Below are 18,619 nucleotides of genomic sequence, written 5' to 3'. Positions count from 1 at the left end.
AAATCAAATGTCTCACAGTATAATTAAATGCTTTGCTTAGATCAAGGTTCTTAAGCTCTGTCCATGAGCTGGTTTCAGGGAGTCCTAAACACCCTAGAAATAAATGTAACATGTTGAGTGAATGAGTATATTTGTATTTTTCTGAGAAGTTCTACATTTTTACCAGAAAATCATGAACCAAAAAAACTTTAAGAAACATAAGGGGTTCGTATTTTACTGGTGTTTCCCCAACATGCAATGAATAGCTTGGGAGGTGAAAGGAAAAAACTAAAAAGCTTTGTTTCCAGAATTTGGGGAGGAGGGAGGAAAAAGGAAGTCTTGCTGTGTCTACATCTAGGAACACAGCAAGCAGCTTTATGTTTGGACTTCAACTGTGTTATAATGCCACCTTATGGGTTGGTTGTAAATGCTACTCAGATACTCTAACATTACAGATTTCTTTTCTGTTACTATTTCACATTTTGGTGCCTTGAATTTTTCCTAATGCTAAATCAAATGCATTGTATCTGATAATATAAGAGACAGTTTGAAACACCTGAGGGATTGACATCACATCATATCCAGAACTGTTATCATAATAAGCCACCTACTTTGATCACAATGGAAACTACCAGTAACACTGCCATTTGTGGAACACTTAGTGTACTGCATAGATAGCCCCAAACAGTGTAAATAACAGTACTTTGCCTCCCTGGTAGCACAGAGGTTTATTCCACAAATAATTTGTGATTAAGTGTTGGTAACCCTTCACTGTAATGGAAACAACACCAATATAAGATTGAGAATAATCCAGATTTTACACATGCCTCAGAAATTAAAATAATGCTGTGTGTCCCACCAGCCCTGTGTTTTTGCCCAGAACCCTCTCTCACCTCCCAGCTCCAACCATATTATCCAACTGTAGCCAGATTTCATCTCACTTTCATCAAAATAAATACACTAGTAAGATCCAAGAATTGTTCCCATCACCAAAAACTTTAATCCTCGTGTACTTATAAGAAAGTCAGTGAGGATTGTGAATTATTAGTCCCTGTATTTAAATTATTGTACTTTAAACCTAAGAATAGATTATTAAGCTCTCTCAATAGAAGGAAACTATTAAATTGAGCTTTCTTAATAAAAAGAAATGTCTGCCAACTAAAAAACTTCTTTATATCATGCATGCAAATTACCTCAGGCATGGAATCTTTTCAATGTCTTAACTCAGTCAACATACTGCATGCAAATCTATCTACTACTATAAAGAAACACTAACCCAGAGTGACTAGGGAACCCAGAATGACTAGGGAATTGGGCATTCCACTGAATTCTTCCCAAATCCAGCATATTAGATTATCAAATAATAAAGTTACAAAACTAAAATGCTACTGAGCCTGGCCAAAGTGGCTCAGCAGTTGAGCACTGACCTATGATTCAGGAGATCGTGGTTCGAATCCCAGTCAGGGTACAGGGCCGGGCTAGGGGCTCGATCCCCAGTCTGGGGCATGCAAGAGGCAGCCAATCAATGACTCGCTCATCACTGACGTTTCTCTCTCTCTCTCTCCCTCTCTCTCTTCCTTTCTCTCTCTGAAATCAACAAAAACATATTTAAAAAAAAACAAAATGCTATTGAATGTAACAGCATTTTTATTTACTATTTATTATTAATTATTTATAATTATTTATTCAATAATTCAGAAGGTGATTCAGGAAGACTGTGAATATGAATTTTAATTGGACTACACCAAACATACATGTAGTATTAGAAGGTATCTAACAATAATTGATATGTCATGAAACTGTCTTTTAGAATAACTGCACATTGCTATTCTGCCCACTGTCTTTCTCACCAGATGCCATAAAACATCAAGTAGTCATTTGTGCTTAACTCTTACAGATTTGGAAAGAAGAGTTACTCTAAGAATCAAAAACAACAATGTAAGTAAAAGTAGAAAGCCCATACAATTATGGAATTATTACGAATGGGATTAGTAGCTTTGTTAGACTGAGAACTCATGCCTCAAGCATCTTTATTTACCAAACTCACGTCTTAGTCACATTATACTTCAATAATTAAGACCCCAGCCAAAATCCAGTCCATAAGATGTTAATGTAAGATGTTTATTAGTGTAATTTAATTAGCACAATGATCACATTAAAACGTCCCAATATACAAACTGTTGAACTCTAAAATCACAAAAAATATAAACTTAGGTGCATGAACAAAGTTATAAAAATATTTAAAAACAAAGTTCTACATCTTCAACATTGGGCAAAGAAGGAAGGGAAGAGGAAGAGGAAGAGAAGAGGAAGAGGAAGAGAAGAGGAAGAGGAAGAGAAGAGGAAGAGGAAGAGAAGAGGAAGAGGAGACTGATTCTGGTTACATATAAGAAACATCACATTGCAACAGAGCAATCCTGCCCAGTCGGGGCGTCTCAGCAGTGAAACACTGGGCCATTTGGGTATGACCATGGTGGCAACAGCACTTCACTGCAGGACTGGCTACTTCATTCATATAAAGCTGCATGTAAAACATAAAATTCATTTCTTTCAAAATGAAACATCCAAGTGAAACAGAGTGAGCTGACAATATATACCAAAATTTAGCAGGCTGTTAGTAGGAAATTTCCATTTTTTAAGTAAAAAAAAAACATACTAGGAAAAAATAAATTTCAAACAAAAACATAACAAAATGGAAATAAAAGTGGAATAAACCAATGTCAGTAATGAAGTGTGAGTGTGTGCCTTTAACCACTGCCACAGTAGGGTTGTGCCCAGCCTTCTCCACCTACCTGTCACTTACATAAACTGCAGAGACTGGTTAGGAGTGACAGAAAGATGTCAAACATAATTTTAAAAGGTTTGCACTACCAGCTGTAAAAAGTTTCCTGACCAAATATATATATGTTTAAAAGCCACACACCAAAAGGAACTATGTTTTATTTCATGGTGTGGTTCCTATTGTAAGTTTCCATATTTGATCAACTGCTTAGAAGGTAAGCATAAAGCTCTTCCTTTTAAAACATGCTTCCCTTATGTGTCTTCTCTCCAGAACCCATGGGACAAACTCTTGGCAGAGAAATCAACCCACGTGACCAGATCCTTGTGACCAGAAGAGGGAATGCTCCCTAAATTCCAGAAGTCACTGCAGGGACTCATTTTAAACTTTCATAGTATTTTGATTTAACCATCCCAAAGGCAGTTCTGTATAAGAGGATCTAAACAATGTACATCTCAAACTCGTCCTCAGAACACAGTAGCAATTATTCATTTTAATCTGAAAAATGAGTAGCTTAGTGATTATAAAAACATGCATAGTCAATAAGAGGATACAAAAATTTAAAAAGTATTTCACATTCCAGATCTTAAACCAGAATTCCTCTAAGATTTCAAGACATGGCCTATGTTTTATATTCTATTTCTAAAAATCCGATCACAGCTTATCATTTGAAAAGTTCCACAGTACTTATCCCAAATGGTTCTAGATTTTTTAGTTATTACTTTGGAAAAATGAGAAACGAAAATAAGAACCACCCATTAGACAATGCTCAGAATGTGTGAAGGTAGATGCTAATGTTCGTGGTGAAGGACTTGACATACAGGTCTTCAAGGTGACCCCAATCCCCTGGCATGCTGCATAAAGGCACCTTTAGAGTTCAAAGGGATACTAATCCTGAACAGAGATTGAGTCCAATCAGATAATCACTTCATTAGAAACCTGATAAACTGTTGTTCTTCAATATGTTGCCATTTTGTTTCCTCTTGTGTTGTTACAGGAAAAGTTATTTTCTACCTGTACCAACATCCCAGTATTCTAACAATACTGGATTCCATTTTCTTTAACTTCTCAATTCTTATTCTGATAGTTCAAGATCATGTTAAGAAAGTAATTTTGACTATAAAACTCCATATACATAATAATGTGGTTAAATTTTCAGGAGAATCTAAGCCTAGGCAAATAGATAACTTCATAATAGAAACAATTTTGGCCCAACTTGCAACTAACAAAGGATAATTTAAGGAAATACTTTTCAAAGTTTCATCAGAGCTCCTCTAAATTGGAAAACTTTAAATTAATATAGCAATCATTACTCAGATTTTAATAAGGTGGAGAGAAACATAGGTAGCCTGAAAGATTACCCTTCCTTAAAAGCAAGCTCACAGAGGGAGAGAGGAAGGAGAGGAAAAGGGAGGGTTCACTGCAGTCCTGGTAGACTCAATCCCTTTATGAAAGCACACGTTCTCATCTGGTGTTACCACAGTCTGATTCATGTGGGAGATCTGAAAGCCCAATGAAAAATGCCAACTAAAAATGTTTAAAGAAAAGAAAAATGTGAGATTGAATTAAATGATAAAATGAGTTTAAAAAGAGAGCAAGAAATAAAAAACATTAGGTGACCTTTATAAATAAAAATACTAAAATTAAAAAGAATCCATCTTGTACTTTGCGCTCACAAAGGGGAAGGAGGTTCCATCAAGCCCTGCCGAGTACAAGAGGAAGCAGGTGGTTTGCTCAGGCATCAGCAGAGAGAGGCCCCGAAGAACTACCCTCAGCTTCTTCTATATCGTGTCCAGGGAGGAAAAGCAAAGCTCTGCAAAATGCTGAAGGTTTTAGAAGTGTAACGGTGCTTAGGAAAGATCACTGGTCTGGTGTTGCCGCAGCCCCAGTGTTGAGAGACACTCTAGGCTTCTAGGAGGAGAAAAATAGAAAGGGAGGAAGAAGTAGGAAGGGGAAGGAAGGGGCAGAAAAGCACAGGTCATTAGTACACAGCAAGTTCAATATAGCAAGATGCTCATAAACCCTTTATACGCTGTCAGTGGGGATGAGCTGCTCTTAGGACTAGAGATAACATTGTGAAGGAAACAGAAATGGGAATTTTCAAAATGGCACGAGTGATGGCCAAATTAGAATGAAGTCACCACATGCTCCAAAAACATGCACTCTTCGTTCCCTCCCGACTCCCTTCCACCCGCAACAAAACATGCATATTTTCAGTAAAGCATCTGCTCTCATAGTCAGATGTCAAATTCAGAACACAAACACCTTCGCAGTGTGCAAGCTGTACTCTCACTAAGAGTGGAGAAGTAAGGTGTCCAAGAGCAGAAAGGCCTGCCCTAATACTCTCACTGGGAAGTTCACAACCAGCACGGTTCTTTTTTGCAACCAGGGAACTGAAAGTCTTGGGACAGCAAAGACTAGACTGTATATTTTTCCTGTTCTTTTTTCCTGCCCAATTAAGACTTGGCAGTGGGAAGCAACTGCTACATAAAGTTCGAGTCTCTTCTAGTTGTACTTGACATACTGCTGGAGAAGAAACCTACTCGGGTTTTGATAGTTGTTTCTCTCCCGGGTGAAACTGGCATCCACTTTTCCACGAGCTAACCAAATCAATCCCCTCACAAAGCAGACACAGAAACAGTCAAGACCACATATTACTATGATTATCAAAGAAATACAAAAATTTCGTTTCACGAAACTGAAAGATGCGGTGGCATTCTGGTTGCTTCTTGCTTTTTAAAGAGTTCCTAATTCATGAATTGCTAGTAAGGATGTTAATGCCACTGGATAAAACTAACAGTCATCAACAGAACCTAGTCATCAATAAATCTGAGATACAAAGATACATACATTTCTAAAGGTCACAAAATAAAGACTAAATCCTGGAATAATCGCTATTGCTAACAAAGGCTTTTGGAAGCCATAACAACTGAGAGATCCTGTAGTGACTGAAGGGAAGGCTTCTCAAGGCTGAGGTATGCACCCAAGAGGAGAAACATGGACACGGTCCACGCCAGTGTTAGCCTCCCCATGGTATGGGAATTGAATGTTGTGCCCCAGGTAAGAAGAGCACACACTGTGGCAGAGAACAATGTGCCTAATCATTACAAGACTATTTGGGTCAACAGTGTCGGCCAGCCTGACCACAACTGCACATTAAGTACAGTTATTTATAAAAATTCCACATGACTTCCTATCAGCTACTTAAGAAAAGATTTACATAATACATCTCTGTGGCACCTGCTACTGCTTCAAGAAATTTGCTCACTGCAAATACAATGGGGGCTGGGGTCAGTGCTAATTTTGAGGTGGGAACCACAGGCACTCAGTGCTAGCTGACAGAGTAGCAAAGCCGAAGTAATAGGCTAGGAGTTAAAAAGTTAGAGAGAGGTTTCAATAGTAACAGTTAAGTGGAAAAAAAGAAAAAACAGATTGAAGGCAAAAGCGAAAAGAAAAAAACTTTTAATCTGTAGCTCACAGGTTTCCTAACACTAAGCAGTGGAAAGCAAACTGAGTGCAGTGTGCATTCAGGGAAGAGACCCGCCTACAGAGTTGGAATGACCGAAGCCTCCCATATGAAATATCTTGACTGTGATTATTCTGCCTCTATGAGCATATTTTTAAGACCGATCCAGCTCTTGTTTGGTAAAATTAATATTCAAAGAATATCCAAAGAACAAATATTCAAAGAACATAAGAGGAAATTCACTCTTCTCTTTCCACTGTTGGAGATGTTATATGGCAGATGCCTGGGTTTAAACATATCCAACAAAAACAGTACCCTTAGAAACAGGAATAATCCATATGCTTCCATTAACAATCCTCCTTGAAGAAGCTTATCCAGGTGTTACTGTGACTGTTTCATCCACACATTTGGGGAATCCTGGGAACCACTTACCTGTAGTGTCATTCCCTTCTATTCCATGGTCACCGTTGGCTAGCACTGCTGGTTTAGGAGATGGAGTACCTGCAACCACCACAAAGAAGAATCACCCGTTGTGACAAACAAAACAATGAAAAACACATCCAACTACTGTCTAACTAGTAGAATTTGTGTCACAGCATTACCTTAAAGCTGATAAAAATCAGTCCAAAAATTTATAGATCCAATAAAAGGAAACCCAGAAACAGAACAAAACTGAGTCATTCATTTCTACAGCCCCCAGTACAGAAGAGCCCTTCCTAACAGCAAGCCCAGGTCTTTTCTGTTCTTTAAATTGTCAAAGATTAGCATCACAGTCAATAAAATCATCATGAGGCGCCACCCGTTTACTGTGATTCAAATCACACTCTTCAAGGACACAGGGCCATTTAAAACAACCCCCACATAAAAAGTCCAGGGTGCCATCATTGTTCCTGGATCTGAGGATTACATGGAGGTCAGCAGCACTTTTGGAAGCAGAGGGCTTTTTTTTAAATTTTCTTATTTTAGCTATTCTTATAAAGTGCAGTTGTGTCTCATTCCCTAATAAATAAGGTTGTTGACGTCTTTTCATGTATTTATTTGTCATCCCTTTATTTTCTTTGGTGAACTCAATGGTCAGATTTTTTTTACTATGTTTTAATTAGGTTGTTTCTTGAGTTTTGAGGATTCTATTTATATTCTGAATACCAACCCTTCATCAGATGAGTTCTGCAAATATTTTCTCCCAGTCTATAACTTGTATTTTCATTATCTTAACTGTGTCTTTTGAAGAGCAAAAGTTTTAAATTTTGATGAAGTCTAATTTATCTTTCATCCTTTTGGCGAGGTATCTAAGAAATCTTCGCCTAACGAAAGGTCACAGGATTTTCTTCTAGAAGTTTTACAGTTTTCAGCTGAGGCCTATGACACATTTGGAGTTAAATTTTGTATATGTTGTAAGCTGTGGGTCTAGGTTCACGTTTTTGCATACAGACATCGAATTGCTCCTGTATCATTTGTTTAAAAGGCTATCCTTACTCCATCAAATTGATTTTGCACCTCTGATGAAAATCCAATGACCTGATTAGATGTTGGTATATTTCTGGACTCTTCCTGTTCCACTGACCACTAACAGAACGTCTATCTATTTTGCCAATACCACACACTGTCTTGATTACAGGATTTGCGTAAGATTTTGAAATGAGGTCATGTGAATCCTACAAATTGGGTCTTTTCCAAAAAATTGCTTTGGTTATGCTAATTACCTTGCTTTTCCATATAACTTTTAGAATCAGTTGTTGATTTATATAAAAATCCTGATGGAATCTTGATTGCAACTGCATTGACTATAGAGATCAATTTGAAGATGTGCCACCTTTTCCAAAAGGCTCCAAGTTTATCTAACATTTCGGCAACCTGCATAGCTCTCGATCAGCCTGCCAACCCAAGAGTTTCCGATAAATCACTCTCAAGAACCTCAAGAGATATTTTTCTTAAGACAAGTGAAAATCTAGAATGTATGCTATAAAATTATAAAATGCAATATTTTACTTTGGAAGACAAGAAACTACACTGTCCAACTTTCTGGCTCCCACAAATCCAAAGCAGAAATCTTTACATAAACTCATTGAAAAGATCACTCATTCCACTATCTCAGATAGCAGAGGAATAACTAAAGGAACAACCTAAACGACAAAGCAGACCAAAAAAGAGAATTATCAATTAAAGGAATGAAATAGGACCCAGTTTATTAAATACCCACTATGCACCACGCATCATGTTAGGGCTTCATACATTGTGTTTTACTTATTCAGAGAGATGCCAAATATGCTCTATCTCATATCTAGGCCAAAATAAATAAACTCCCTTTTATCCTCACACAGTAAGCTTATAAAATTTATTATTTCTAGTTCAAGAAAAAAATGCATATTTTTAAAAATCTGCCTCATTTAAAAATACAGGTTGCAAAAAAACAAAATAAAATGCAGATTACAGGGAAATGCAAATTACAAAAAATGATACCATCTTTTGGCCATGAGAGTGAAAAAATGGGATAATATCCAGTGTTGGCAAAAGTATAGGAAAACAGGCAATCTCATAAACCACTAAGGGAATATAAATTATAACAAGCTTTTTACGGAAATATAAATTAGAACCATCTTTTTATGAGACATTTGGCAGTCCATCAAATTTTGAAATACCTGTTTAACTCAACAATCCATTTTAGGTATTTAGTTCACAAAAAGACATAAAAGTACACAAAAATGAGTGTAAATTGGATGTTTATTATGGCACTGTTTGAAAAGTAACCAATGCCCACGAACAGATTCATTAAACTGTGAAACAATATGCAACTATTAAAGAACTGAGGTAGCTCTTCACATACTGATAAGGGAAGGTGCCAGGGCATATGAAGAAAAATACAGCCCTGGCCAGTGTGCTCTGTTGGCTGACCATCATCCCATTCACCAAAGGTCACTGGTTGGACTCCTGGTCAGGGCGCATGGCTGGGTTTCGGGCTCAATATCCAGTAGGGGGAGGGAAGGAGGCAGCCCATAGATGTTTCTCTTTCACGTCAATGTAGCGCTCTCTCCCTCTCCCTTCCCCCCTCTTCAAAATCAATTTTTAAAAAAGAAGAATATAAAAGCAAATTATGTGTAAGAGCATTATTTAAAAAAACAAAAAATATTCAGAAAAAAAATATGAAAGAATATATAGCAAATTCCACTGGTAAATGCTAAGAAATGATGTGTGGGGAGCCAGAGACAGGGATAAAAAAGACTTGCACAGATATAGAGTCCTGCTTTAATCAAGCACATTAGCCCGGCCGGGAGTGGCTCAGCGGTTGAGCGTCGACCTAGGATCCAGGCAATAGGGGTTTGATTCCCGGTCAGAGCACATGCCCGGGTTGCGGGCTACAGCCGATCAAATGACTCTCTCATCATTGATGTTTCTATCTCTCTCTCTTCCTCTCCTTTCCTCTCTCTGAAATCAATAAAGATATATTTAAAAAAAAAAAAATTAAGCACATTAAAGAATTTAAGAGAAGATAAAGGTAGCCAACTGAAGCACACGGGTCAGCCTCAACATGCTATTGCAAGTACTTAAACATAGCAGAAAAGATTGCTTAAAAGTATCAAGTAACAAAAGATCTAGAAATCACAGAGGATACCAGAAATAGCCAAGAAAATGAAAGTAAATAGGACCACCCTGAAGGAGAAACCACACACAGGAGAGCAGGACTCCAAGGTACTCTAAGACAGCAGGGATGACCGGACTCTAACGAGCTGCCAGGCCAGTCCCTATCTCCCCCACACTTCCTTTCCTCACTCAGCCTTGTGCCAACCTCCACATGGGAGCAGAGACTGAATGCTTTGGCACAAAAAGGAAGACAACTCACTGGGTGACTTCCAGGAATGGGAAGCCCCGTACCCCACCTGAGAGCACTGTCCTATCCGTGCCAGAGGCAGGTGGTAGTCAAGCATCATAGGGAACCTTGAGTAAGACAGTATCGCCAAGTACCTAAGGAAAACTACTACCAAAGAAGAAAGGTATCACATTCAAAGAGCAATATATCACCCAGGGAAACAATGCTGAAGAAATACATAATTTTCTATCAGGATTAAAAAAAAAAAAAAATCACAAATCCGTGAAACAAGAGCAAGCCCCTAAACAAAGTGACTTATCTAATGACTGAGGAACATAATCCTTTATAGGTTAGTTTCCAATTCTTTGCTTCATCAAAATTGAATGAGGTCATAATGGAGTTGTCATCGGATAGGATATTAAAAATAATTTTTAATAATACTGCATTACAGAATTCTTAACATGTAAACTCAAAGAACTGAGGACACTGCCATAATAAAGCTTCCATTCCCACATACTTCGCTCTGTGAATAAGGTTTCTCGGCTATGATGTCTATAAAAATAGAAATAAAAATTACTATCCCCCCCGCTTCATTCTAACAAAAATAAAGGCTATCCACAGATTCATAATCTAATGGAGAAAAATAATAAACCCCACCATCTCATCAAGAAAAACATTTCCAATTAAATTCAACCTTTTGGTTCATAATAATTTATCAAAAAATTACAGTATAAGCAATCGATCCTCTGTGTACTATTAGTAACTGATGGTAAATTTCTTTTGGAGCAAGTTAATAGTTAGAGCCTGATCGTTATAGAAACTTTTTAAATTAAAATTTAAGTTTACATACATATTTAGCTACAGAAACATGATAACTTAAGAAACAAACTTTCAAGTATAAAAATATATTACATTAGGATAAAAGTCTATGAGAGGCATGGATTGGAAATAAAAATTGGAGGAATCAAAAGAAGAATTTATACTTCCAATGATAAAGAACAGCTTGCTCATGTATTTTTAAAATAAATGATGGTGAGAATCAAAATGTGATATATTTGGATACATTTAAGAGAGTGATAACTATTATATTTATGTGGCAAAATGAAAACATTCTGAAAGATTACATGCTTTATAATTCAAACTTTTGCTAAAAAAAAGTTAGATGCCAACTTAAAAATGTACAAAGGGTACAAAATTTTTCAGATTTCTCATATGGGTGATTAAAAAGTTTCAAGATTGCTACTTCAGATCAATGCAGAAGTTACAAAGAATGATTTATATGTACTAACAGAAAAATTTCCAAGATGTAAAGTAAAAAGAGCAAATTAGGCCCAGCCGGGCATGGCTCAGCAGTTGAGCATCGACCTAGGATCCAGGTGATCAGGGTACGATTCCCGGTCAGGGCACATGCCCGGGTTGTGGGCTGCAGCCGATCAATGGTTCTCTCATCATTGATGTTTCTATCTCTCTCTCTCCCTCTCCGTTCCTCTCTCTGAAATCAATAAAGATATATTAAAAAAAAAAAAGAGCAAATTATTAAAAGTAATGTATATGGTTTGATCCCATTTGTATAGAACTAAGGCCAATAATTTTCGGACTGTATGTATGTAAATACAAAGAACATAATCTTAAAAGATCTTCCTCTTGAGGAATAAATAGGATAAAGGAGTCAAGAGAGATTTTTACTTATCAGAATTTTATTTTAAAGGAAATTTTTATTTTAGAATATTTTTAAATTTATGGAAAAATTGCAATGCTGGTATAGAGATTCCCATAGACTAATACCCAGTCTCCCCTATTAAGAAAAAAAAACGGCTGGGTTATGTTTCCAAAACAAAGGCAGACTGACGCACACTATAAAGTCATCATTCCTACCCATTACTTGGCCCAAACATTTCTTATAAACTCATTTTTTCACACTTTATAATGTCTACTCTACACCATCCAGTTCTCCTTAAACCTCCAGCCCCTTCCACCCATTTACCAGCATATGATCTCATCTATTTCAAAGAAAATATGACACTGTCTGAAGAGACTTCCTCCCCCCCCCTTTCTGCTGCCACATACGGAGACCAAAAGAAAGCATCTGCACCGAGACTCATCTCCTACCCTGTGCTTTGAGTCCCATACTTTCCCCCCATCCAAAGACAAGATACTGTCCTCCTTCTAGTGCTGAAATCAGACCTTATCTGGCTCCTCTCAAGTCTCACGATTCTTTATTTGCTCCTTGCTTTGGGCACTTGATTATCTTCCCTAATGAACTGTAAACTCCTTAAAGAGTTTGGGTTTTTCCCCTCTCTGGGGTGATACAGTGTTCTCAATAAACATCTGCTTAAAGAATGAATGAATCGTTGGAATAGATGTGATTGCCAGTGTGTAATGGGGTGGCAGAATAGGACATGAGGGACAGTGCAAGTCAAGGAACACCTAAGTTAACCTAAAATTTCTAAAATGAAACAAAGTAGCAAAGATTGTACTTTTAAAATACTTTCATTTTCAATTTTCTTCACAAGAGTTAAATTTGTTTTCATAATCAGGGGAACAAAGCTATTAACAAGATTTCAAACAAGATCAACACCAAGAGACCACAAGTCATATGCTATTTCTTTGTTTTCAGTACCAGAGATTCAACCTACATGGGGGGAGGTAGGAATATTGCTGTGGTTTTCCACATGTTTAACATAAACATGTCTGCACCATTTCCAGAGTCAGAAATTTGACTGTAAGAAACAAATGTTCATCCGGCCAGGGGTGGCTCAGCAATTGAGCATCGACCTAGGATCCAGGATATCCCTGTTCGATTCCCGGTCAGGGCACATGCCTGGGTGCAGGCTCGATCCCCAGTCAGGGGTGTGCAGGAGGGAGCCGGTCAATGACTCTCTCATCGTTTCTCTCTCTCTCTCTCTCTCCCCCCCCCCCCCCGCTTCCTCTCTGAAATCAATAAAGATATATTTTAAAAAAAAAAAAAAAAGATACAAATGTTCTCCCAACCTAGTTGGAATCTGTGCCTAAGTACAATAGAAGTTTTTATGTGAGAGAAAAGGGTTGGGGTGAGGCACAGAAGATAACTGGGTAAGGATGGTAGTTTACAGGTAGGTAGTTTATTTCTTTGGTTATCTTTACCCTGTGCACCTCAATTTCTCAGCTATAGAAAGAACCTGACCAATTAACCTCTTTTTAAGAAATCTCTGCCTTTCTTTTATTTCTTTAATTTTTTAATTGATTTTGAGAGAGAAACATCAATCGGTTGCCTCCTGACCAGAAGAGAACTAGCTACCTTTTGGTGTATGAGACGACACTCCAATGATCAAAGCCACACACTAGCCATGGCTCTGCTCTTCTTTTAGACTAGAGTACTATTATTATGAACTATAACTTTTAGTACTATTTTTCTTTCCTTTTCCAGAAAGAAACTTAGTTAAGGGGTATATGTTCAAATCAAAGTCTAAACAGAACTACTTTTAATATCATGCTCATTTTTTTATGCAATTCCTTCCTTTCAGTTTCTCAAGCCAAAACCCTTGGAGTCGTCCTGGATTCATCCTTGGCAATGAATAGGTCTTGTACCTTAAAAGGAGCAGTTTTGGCTGCATGGTATCCGTGCAAGTCAAATGGGCGTGGGTTCAAAAGAGAATGAGAGGGTAGGAATTGGGAGATACCTTTTTCAAATAAAATAGTCGATGAGATGGACATGTGGTTGGTTGAGATAGCTTTTTCTTTTAAATGAAGGAAAAAATTATGATATGTTTAATGCTGGTGAATGACCCAGTTCAAAGAGAGGAACTGATGATGCAGAAGACAGAAGAGACAATTGCTGTTAAGAAGTACCCTTGAGTGAGAGCATGAGCAGTTCCCCATAACAATAAGAGTAGAGCAGAGGAAAGGCAGAGATGAAGGTAGGTTAGGAGAGGACTGGGGTAGCAGGAAGGGTGGGGGGGGGGTGGGATTGTGTGGAAATTCTCTTCTGGTTGAGACTGATTCTCTTTTCTAAAGGTCATCAATTGAGAATATGAACAGGAAAGCAAGTAGTGGAGGTTTGAACAGAGAGGAGAAGATGTGAAACAGTTGTCTAGGAAAGTGGAAGACTTTACAAATCCATATGAATTTGTAGCAGAGTCCTCTAGTTCATGTTCTTTATGCAAATAAAATAAGATTCCTTCTTACATTTCCTGGACATAATTTTACGTCTAATAATTCTGCCTTTTGGGTTAAATAAGTAAATCTTTAGTTTTCAAAAATAATATCTATGAGACATTAAATCAAACAGAAAGTATGCATAAAGATGGGATGGTTTCACAGGAAGAATATAGTTTTAAAATCAGAAAATCTGGGTACAGGTTATTATTCTGTCACTATTAACTAAATGATCAAACGCAAATCCCTTGTGGTTTCTAAGCCTTAATAGCCTCAACTTAGAAATGGAACAATATTTACCTCCCACAGTTAACATGAGGACTAAATGCAATAATATTGGAGACAGTACTGTGTCAATTGTTAAGTAAATGTTAACTATTACTATTCTCATTGTTACTAACTGCAGATTGACTAACTATACATTGGTAATGTATAGACCAACTATAGGTTAACTATAGATTCTATCACTAAATTATAAAGTAATCTTGTGAAAACACTGAAATTTACTTTCACCTTATATAAAAATCTAGCTTCAATGACATTACTAGATTAAGCCATAATTGTGAGACTAAGATACAAGCAACTTACCAGAATAAAATGAAATAAGAGCAAAACAGAGGCTAGAAGAAAATGGAAAATAAAAAGGAGACTGAGACTCTACCCTACACACAACATCTAATGATCTAAAACTCTAAGCTCAGCAGAAAAGAATAAAAACCACCCTACAACATAAGAGCAGTAGGTTTCAGAGGAGGAAAAAGACTGGCACGCTTCTCTGCAGATGAGAATTGCTGGACTCTAATCACTGGAATGCTGTGCATTACTGGCAAAGTCCTAATTCAAAAGATGCTCTGCTGCCTTCTTTCACTGATTTCCCCAGAGGGGCTCCCATTTCATGAAATGAAAACTCTCTCAGCTAAATACATATAGCACAGACAACAACACAAGTTTAAAAAAAACACCTAATCACATTCTCTGAAATATAAGGATATTCAAATTTACTTAGTTTTTTTTTAATCTTTTCCATGAGATTTAGGAGTGCCACAGCTAGCAAATCAGCTTGGCAGAGAAGAGAAGTAGCAACACGCTGAGAGGGCATGTGTGTTGTGAGGAAGAGTGCCACAGTGGGTTTGGGCAGAATGGGGAAGATTCAGCATGGTCTCACTGAAAGGGCACCTTCCTGTGCAAGGCAGGCCTGTGCCAATATCACCCTCTGGTGGCCAATTAAAAGTTGGTTGTGATGCTCTACAATAGAAGGCTGAAGAGTATCTCTTGTTCAGCCTTCTAGTTGTCATCTTTTCTGACTTGAGCCCCTTCTCTTAGATCAAGTTTCTCAGTCTTAGACATGCATCCAAGTCACTAGCAATGGTTTGCTAAAATACAAATTGCTGAGCCCCATCCCCAGAGTTTCTGATTCCCTGTGGGCATAAGAAATGCAATTTGAACAAGCTCCCAAGTGATACTAATACTGCTGGTCCAAGGACTACACTTTGAGAACCACTGCCTTAGATTAAAACATTCTATAGAAACAATTTCTTAATTGTTAGAAAAACTTCCTGGAATGTTGGGGAGAAAAGTATTCTCTCAATCTCACAAGTAGAATTATCTAAGCACCCAGAGTATAGAAAAGGTGACTTGTCCACAAATTTGTCAACTATTTGTGTCTGAGGGTCAACAATGTGTTAGATGTTTACTCAAACATCTATGACGATGTTTGAATGAACAACAGTCACAGAAGTATTACTGCTTTGTTACATCTAAGACAAAGCTTATGTCTTTTGTCTTCCTAGCCTAGAAAATAGAGGCATATAAAGCTGATAATGATCACTTATTAGGAAGATAACATTTATGGGGGGGGGGGATCAAGCACTAGTACATACATTCCAAAAAGTATTTTGAGAATTGTTTCCCAAGGTGACAGGCATTTTAGAAGTAGTCTGACACCAGTTTTATTTCCATGTACTTGGCTATTTAGATGTTTTACAGAGGCGCTAAGATAACATACTCGTAGAAGGAAAACTAAATGGGGGGGGCTAAAATGGGAAAGAGTATAGTATATCCTCAGAAAAGGCTTAAAAAAAAAAGACAAATCTAATAGCAATAAGCATCCCTAGGAACTGCACTGTGAAATAAAGATATATATATGGCTTCCTGGAGAAATCACTATTTCTAGGTTTGGAGTAGATAATGTACCTGGGGTTAAAAAAGCAACTTTTCTTACTTTGTGTTAAGTGCCATAAAGGCAGCCCGCCTTTCTTACCCCTCCCTCCCTCCCTTCTACTCTCTCTGAAGAGGAATGAAAAAATATCCTCAGGTGAAGATTAACAACAACAAACAGAATCATAAAAAATATTCAGTTAACCCAAAAGCAGACAAAAAAAGAAAAACTGAATTAAAAACAGACAGAAGAACTAGAAAGCAACTAGTAAAATGACAGATTTAAATCCAACCATATCAATAACCATGTTAACTATAAATAGTCTAAACACATCAATTAGAAGATGAACTCTCTAGATTACACAAAAAAGCAAGACCCATCTATATTTTGTCTATAAGAAACCCAATTTTACTAAATATTAAAAAGGAAATGTGTTGAAAGCAAAAATATGTAGACAGATATACCCTGCAAACACTAATCAAAAGGAAGCTAGAGTAGCTATATTAATATAAGATAAAAATTAGACTTCAGAGCAAGAATGAGACTTCAGAACAATATTATCAGAAATAAAGAGGGATCATAAGAGGGTCAATTCATCTAGAAGACATAATCTACATATATATGCACATAACAGCAGAGCTTCAAAATGTATCAAACAAAAACTGATAGGACTGAAAGGAGAAAGGAACAAATCCACAGAATTACATGGAGACTTCAACATATCTCTCAGAAATCATTACAAGTAGATATAAAGTCAGCAAGGATACAGAAAACCTAAACAACACTATCAACCAACTTGACTTAACTGACATTAATAAGAGTATTCCATACACTAACAGTGTCATGTACATTATTTCAAGTGCTCACAGAACACTGACCATGACAGGCCATATTCTGGACCATAAAACAAACTCTGACAAACAGAAATGAACTGAAAACTCAAAGGATGCCTTCTGACTACAACAGAATAAAACTAAAAATCAATTACAGAAAGACATATAGAAAATACCCAAATACTGAGAAATTAGCATATTTCTAAATAACCCATGGGTCAAAGAGGAATTCACGAGGGAAATCAGAAAATATTTTGAATTGAATGAAAAGAAAAAACACAGCATATCAAAAACTATAAGACACATCTAAAACCATGATTAGAGGGAAATTTGTAACATTAAAAGCTTATTTTAGGTGGTTGCTGGGGTGGGGGCTGGGTGTGGGCAAAATGGTGAAGGTGTCAAAAGGTACAAATTTCCAGTTATAAAATAAATAAGACCAAGGAATGTAATGTACAGTACGGTGACTATAGTTAACAATACTATATTGTACATTTGAAAGCTAAGAAAGTAGATCTTAAAAGTTCTCATCACAAGGAAAAAATATCTGTAACTGTGTGGTAATGAATGTTAACTAGACTTACTGTGGTGATCATTTCACAATATATACAAATATCAAATCATTATGTTGTATACCTGAAACTAATGTGTCAATTATATCTGTTTTTTTAAATGTTTATTTTTTAGAAAAGTAATGTTTCAAATCAATGATCTAAACTACCAGTTTAGAAAAAAAGCAAATCAACTCAAGGCAAAAGAAAGTAAATATTATAGATATGAGCAGAAACTGAAAACAGAAAAATAGAAAAAAATCTATGAAAACAAAAGTTGGATTTATCCAGACTCATCAAGAAAAAGAGGACACAAATTACCAATATAATGAATGAAAGAGGGCACATGATAACAGATCCTACAGACATTAAACAATAATTACAATTTTATCTCCATTAATTTGACAACTTAAGAGAAAATGGACCAGTTCCTTAAAAGATACAAACTACCAAAGCTCACTTGATAAGAAATAACCTGAATAGTTCTGTATCTCTTAAAGAAATTGAATTCCTAGTAAAAACCTGACAAAGAGCCTGGCTGGGTGTGGCTCAGCGGTTGAGCATTGACTAGGATCCAGGAGATAGCCATTCAAATCCTGGTCAGGGCACATGCCCGGGTTGCAGGCTCGATCTCCAGTTGGGGGCACGTAGGAGGCAGCTGATCAACGACAACTCTCTCATCATTGATGTTTCAACTCTCTCTCTCCCTCTCCCTTCCTCTCCCTCTGAAATCAATAAAGAAATATTTTTTAAAACCTGACAAATCTCTGGGTCCAGATGGCTTCACTGAGGAAGTCTATTAAACATAAAAGAAAAAAACATCAATTCTAAACAAACTATTTCAAAAAATTTTCCAAATCATTTTATGATTGCCAGCATGACCTCAATTCTACAACTGGACAAAAGCACCACAA

At 36.9% G+C, this 18,619-nt stretch overlaps 1 protein-coding gene across 5 annotated transcripts in view; it reads right to left on the bottom strand.

Moving 5' to 3' along the window:
* Positions 1-18,619, bottom strand: part of MAP4 (microtubule associated protein 4) — a 113,119-nt gene that overhangs the window by 60,330 nt on the left and 34,170 nt on the right. For all 5 annotated transcript variants that reach the window (XM_087824786.1, XM_087824787.1, XM_087824788.1 and 2 more), the window contains exon 3: positions 6,657-6,725. In XM_087824786.1, coding sequence (XP_087680912.1) covers positions 6,657-6,725 — 69 coding nt within the window. The remainder of the gene's footprint in view (positions 1-6,656; positions 6,726-18,619) is intronic.

The sequence above is a fragment of the Miniopterus natalensis genome, chromosome 15, assembly GCF_054644295.1.
Source record: "Miniopterus natalensis isolate mMinNat1 chromosome 15, mMinNat1.hap1, whole genome shotgun sequence".
Taxonomy (NCBI): domain Eukaryota; kingdom Metazoa; phylum Chordata; class Mammalia; order Chiroptera; family Miniopteridae; genus Miniopterus; species Miniopterus natalensis.
Note: the sequence above shows the minus strand (reverse complement) of the source record. Positions and strands in the feature narration are given on the sequence as shown.